We start from the raw sequence: 5420 nt of genomic DNA on the forward strand, positions 1-5420 counted from the left end.
TGGATATAATACTTTTGTACCCGTTTCCTCCAGCATCTTCACAAGGTCCTTAGCTGTTGTTCTGGGATTGATTTGCACTTTTCGCACCAAAGTACGTTCATCTCTAGGAGACAGAACGCGTCTCCTTCCTGAGCGGTATGCAGGCTGCGTGGTCCCATGGTGTTTATACTTTGGTATTATTGATTGTACAGATGAACTAGGTACCTTCAGGCGTTTTGGAAATTGCTCCCAAGGATGAATCAGACTTGTGGAGGTCTACAAATGTTTTTCTTATGTCTTGGCTGATTTCTTTAGATTTTCCCATGATGTCAAGCAAAGAGGCACTGAGTTTGAAGGTAGGCCTTGAAATACATCCACAGGTACACCTCCAATTGACTCAATGATGTCAATTAGCCTATCAGAAGCATCTAAAGCCATGACATAATTTTCTGGAATTTTCCAAGCTGTTTAAAGGCACAGTCAATTTAGTGTATGTAAACTTCAGACCCACTGGAATTGTGATACAGTGAATTATAAGTGAAATAATCTGTCTGTAAACAATTGTTGGAAAAATTACTTGTGTCATGCCAAAACTATAGTTTGTTACCAAGAAATTTGTGGAGTGGTTGAAAAACGAGTTTTAATGTGTATGTAAACTACTGACTTCAACTGTTGGTATGATAATATGGTAACCAGACAGGTATGATAATACGATAATCAGACAAGTATGATATTATGACAATCAGACAGGTCAATATGATAATCGTACAGGTCTATATGACAATCAGACAGGTCAATATAATAATCGTACAGGTCTATAATGAATGGAGCATGCTCAGTCAGCACATAGGATCTGTTGATCTGGACTTGGATAAGAAGATAACAGATTCCCCACCAGACTGAAGTGTTTCCCTCACATCTTTAATGATTGAGTCTGGCCTTTTCATACTGCTCCCTGTAGAGATACATTATGCTCTATTTAATTCTATCTCACCGCCTCTGAGATAGAAGCTGATGAATTCAGTATGGCGTGGGCTTATATCCCACTGGGCTAAATGAGAGGTAGGCCTACTCTCCTACACATGATATAAAGTGAAGGATTCTATGTTCATCATTCTTTCCAGAACCCAAGGAGACCCAATCAAAATCCGGCACTCTCATTCCCCCCGGAGTTTCCATCAGTACCGACGCTCCCAGTGTTCCGAAGGGGAGAGGTCCGTGCTCTCTGAGGTCAAGTGAGTCTAAACTGGTCTCAGGCCAGATCTTATGGTTTTTCACTCTTCAAGAGTCTCACCCGAAATGTCACATTTAAATGGAATACAATCTGAGGCGCGTTGTAGATGTGTAAAGGCAGTGATCCTGACGTTCGCAGAGATCACATTCACGGTAAACTCAGCAAATGTCTGCCCAATCGCATATTACCTTTAAATGCCAAGGGCGCTGCAACGTTTGTCAAATTCAATCCCGGCTCTAGTCTAGTTATTGTACGGTTGCTTGATGCTGATGGTTTGTTCCTGTATTGTTCATCCCCTTGAGACATGATAATGGAAGCGACTGTGTGCTTCATAAATAGTATAGTATGATTAAAGTGTTACCCTGCGTTTGTCTTCCAACATCTAACACATCTCTACCCTCTCCCCAGCACCCGGACAGACCTTCTTCCCCCCTTACCTGTGACACGCACAGCAGACATCCCAGGTTCCAGCTCCACCCCCTCTCAGGTCAGTCACAAACCTTTTTCCTGCCGCTTATTGGTCAATGCCACACGTACAAGCTGTGACAAAGGCTGTGAGGCAGAAATGTTCACGATGAATAAAAGTGATACTTTGCGAGCGCATAGTAGGGTGATTATTTCATTTCAATGGCAGTGCTACACGTATTAGATACAATACCAGCTTTTATTACCACCAACTCTGGTCAATTCATCTCCCTGCATTGATATTGAAACAATGTATTGTTTTCCAGAAGAAGCAAGGCTCTAAAGACACGCTGCTGTCAGAGATCATAGAGCCTGACGTGAGGAGCAACGCCAAGGTGGTGAAGACGGTCCATACTCCCCGAACCAAGGTCGAGACGTGACCTGACAGAAACGCAACCACCACAGCAGAAACAATGCCACAATCTCTCACCAACAGAAAACATGTCAAGAAAAGCCTGATTTGTGGAAAGAAAGAAAAATGAACTTGTGAAATACAACAACGGTGGCTGTGTAGAGTACACTGGTTGTGCTCTACACCAGTAACCAACCCCACCTTGGAGTACTGCTCTGTGTATGTACAGTATGTGTTAGATAATGCATGGAAACCCCTTTAAGAGGACAGAAAGGACACTTTTCAAAGTGTTTGTGCCAGTGTAGTCTGCTGTCTTTTGACCACACCGACACCAGTAATCCTGTACAGTGTCTTCATTTTAGAGAGCATTTAAGCTTTAAGGCGCTTTTGAGTAAGCCTGGTCCCAGATATATTTGTTCTGTATAACCAACTCCACAACGACCATAGGCTATACAGCACAAACAGATCTGGGCCCACAGTACTCCTGAGTGGGCGAGATATACTGTACAATTGTACTCAATTGTTGTAATCCGGATGAGACCGGATTGTGTAGCGATCACTGCACAGTGAGGTCTGAGATCAATCATGTTTTACAATGCATTTGCCTCCAAATTGATTTGACTTGCGTTATTATTATACAATATGCAGTATTAAAACATAGTGTTTCACTCATACATGTTGAGTTCCCATGAGGACACAAAGTTTGCATCTGAAATGGCACCCTATTCCCTGCATCGTGCACTACTTTTAAACAGACCCTTATGGACCCTGGTCAAAAGTATTACACTGGGGATAGAGTGTCATTTGTGACGCAGACTGGGTTATTATGTTACTGTATTGTCAGGTGTGTTTACTGTAAGAACGTCTGTACCGTAGGAAACTGCTGCTGGACCCCAACATTGTTTTGCACATTAATAATGAATATTTGGGGGGGGGGGGTTATCATCAATTACAATAATGAATAATGAGTAGCCCACACTGTACAGTAGTTGAACTGGAAATTCATCCTTGTCAATAAATACATTCAATATGTCTAAAATGTTGTCGGTGTTAGTGTGTTTCATGATATTGATTATATATTGTTTCTGTAGTAACACTTGTCACCACCAAGTGGAGTCAGATGGCCAGGGTTTGCTCTCTAATGGTTGCTTGTTGTAAGAGAAGAGGACACTGGCTGGCTGCACTGTACACCAGTAACCTGAAGAGTGTTAAGCTCAAGGACAAGATGACTATGTGTAATAACATACCAATGGATTTAATTTATTCAGGGTTTTTATTTGGTCTAAAATCATGAAATTCTTACTTATTTGATCCTGTTCTTTTTGGATAATCAGTATGGAAGCACTGATGGACAAAACCAAGACAAAATGTAATGTGTATGTAATGGTGGTGGTGTCTGGGATGACTCACTCTGCCTTGCTGAAATGAGAAGACGAGAAAGTCAGAAATGGAAGAAACAGTTCAGCGGCTGCTACAATATCTTCATACAGGAACACCAACTAAACTACTAGCGTTGGATTTAGAAACACAACCGTCCCGAATCTAATCTACAATCCTTGTCAAATCCATGTCTGTGCCTGAATGGAGAAATGAAAGTGATAACTATTAGGAACATATTTTAGGATGGCCAATTAATAATGAATTCTATATACACCCATGTGAAGTATCCCAACAGCAACAACGATGACTCACTGTTATAGCAAGCAAACTGCTCAACCATTTGAGTTGGCACTGAGTGTGTGTTGACTACTGCATGATGAATGGTAAGGCAGTTGATCTCAGGTTGTGTCCTGACTTCAACTCAACTGAATGACTCAGACTTTGTCCTAGAAAACCCTGATATGATTATTGGTTTATTCGGATCCCCATTAACTTTAGCAGAAGCAGCAACTATTCTTTCTGGGGTCCACACAAAAACATAAAACATAACAAGTAACAAAACACTGATGGACAAGAACAGTCACACAAATGTAAAATATGATGTACACTGAGTATAAAAAACATTGGGAACACCTTCCTAATATAGAGTTGCAACCCCTTAGCCCTCAGAACAGCCTCAATTCGTTGAGGCATGGACACTACAAGGTGTCGAAAGCGTTCCACAGGGATTCTGGCCCATGCTGACTCCAAAACATCCCACAGTTGTGTCAAGTTGGCTGGATATTCTTTGGGTGGTGGACCATTCTTGAAACACACGGAAAACCGTTGTGTGAAAAACCCAGCCTTTTTGCACTTCTTGACACACTGAAACCGGTGAGCCTGGCACCTACTACCAAGGCTTAAAAATTCTTCCTTCACCTCTCTTCCCTTCATCTACACTGATTGAAGTGGTTTTAACAAGTGACATCAATAAGGGATCATAGCTTTCACCTGGATTCACCTGGTCAGTCTGTCATGGAGAAAGCAGGTGTTCCTAGTGTTCTGTACACTCAGTGTAGAAACAATACAACTATTCTGCCAGCATTCTTCCATCCATACATTTCCTGCCTTTCCTCCTTCTATGGTCTGAGATGTAGCCTATGGTATGACTTTCTCTCACTGTTTACATACATTTCCACTGATCTGATATAGCCTGCCTCCCCATTCCTCTGACTCAGTTTATCTCCTCATATCTGCACCAGAGCTAGTCACGATTTTAATGTGTTATGGCAGCATACCAGCAGGCTGTGCCAAATGCACTCATTCACCTCTTTCAAAGAAAGGATATGAGCAGGGCCCAGTGTTAGAAGATTATACCGTGCTAAGCATGAACGGAGTGCTCCTGTACTTTGGAATGTTTCATGGATTAGGTTAGAGGGTTTATGTTTATTTGCAAGAGACATATTTAATTGTATAGCCTTTACAATAATGTAAACACAGAGAAATAGTGTAATAATTCCATCTTCTTCTTAGCATAATGAAGCACTCCGTTGTAGCAGACTGAAGTTCTTCAACCAACCAATTGAACACCGTAGGGACTATATTATAATAATGGGCCTATCCATGTCTTATGCCCTCTAAACATCCTGTTTTCCTGGAGGACAAGAGCCAGCACCCAGAAGCACTCAACTTGATGTAAACAGGAAACTGTAACATCCTCCTATTCCTTCCTGGTTTATGACAGACCTATTTATCCAGTGAATGTGAAGACATCTGTGTTATCTCTGATTAAACAGCTGGGACTCAAGGATGTATCAGTATTAAGCTAATTTCTATGGAAAGTCCCCATATAAATATCAGATTTGAATGAAGTACAGTACCAGTACTAAATAGCTATGACAAAAAAACACACAAAAAAACATATTAGTAAGTGCAAACTACCCATGAAGTTTAAATACAAGATTTTGATGGGATATATAGTACCGTAGCTGTACTTGCTAGTGGGATATTTTGCACGCCCAATTTTTCAGT

At 41.3% G+C, this 5420-nt stretch overlaps 1 protein-coding gene across 1 annotated transcript; it reads left to right on the plus strand.

Annotated features, from left to right (window-relative positions):
- The first annotated feature begins 65 nt into the window (after positions 1–65).
- Positions 66–3073, plus strand: LOC135530481 (band 4.1-like protein 4A). Its single transcript, XM_064958799.1, has 3 exons — positions 66–1214; positions 1622–1700; positions 1945–3073. The coding sequence occupies exons 1-3, from the start codon at positions 1084–1086 to the stop codon at positions 2056–2058; spliced, it is 324 nt and encodes a 107-aa protein (XP_064814871.1). The 5' UTR covers positions 66–1083; the 3' UTR covers positions 2059–3073.
- The last annotated feature ends 2347 nt before the right edge of the window (positions 3074–5420 follow it).

This window comes from Oncorhynchus masou, unplaced genomic scaffold (assembly GCF_036934945.1).
Source record: "Oncorhynchus masou masou isolate Uvic2021 unplaced genomic scaffold, UVic_Omas_1.1 unplaced_scaffold_13514, whole genome shotgun sequence".
NCBI lineage: Eukaryota > Metazoa > Chordata > Actinopteri > Salmoniformes > Salmonidae > Oncorhynchus > Oncorhynchus masou.

Excerpts from the sequence above, each read along its gene's own strand:
- LOC135530481 (XM_064958799.1), top strand. The coding sequence starts at position 1,084 with ATGTTCATCATTCTTTCCAGAACCCAAGGAGACCCAATCAAAATCCGG. Across the intron at positions 1,215-1,621 it reads TCCGTGCTCTCTGAGGTCAA|CACCCGGACAGACCTTCTTC; the intron begins GTGAGTCTAAAC and ends CCCTCTCCCCAG. Across the intron at positions 1,701-1,944 it reads CCAGCTCCACCCCCTCTCAG|AAGAAGCAAGGCTCTAAAGA; the intron begins GTCAGTCACAAA and ends ATTGTTTTCCAG.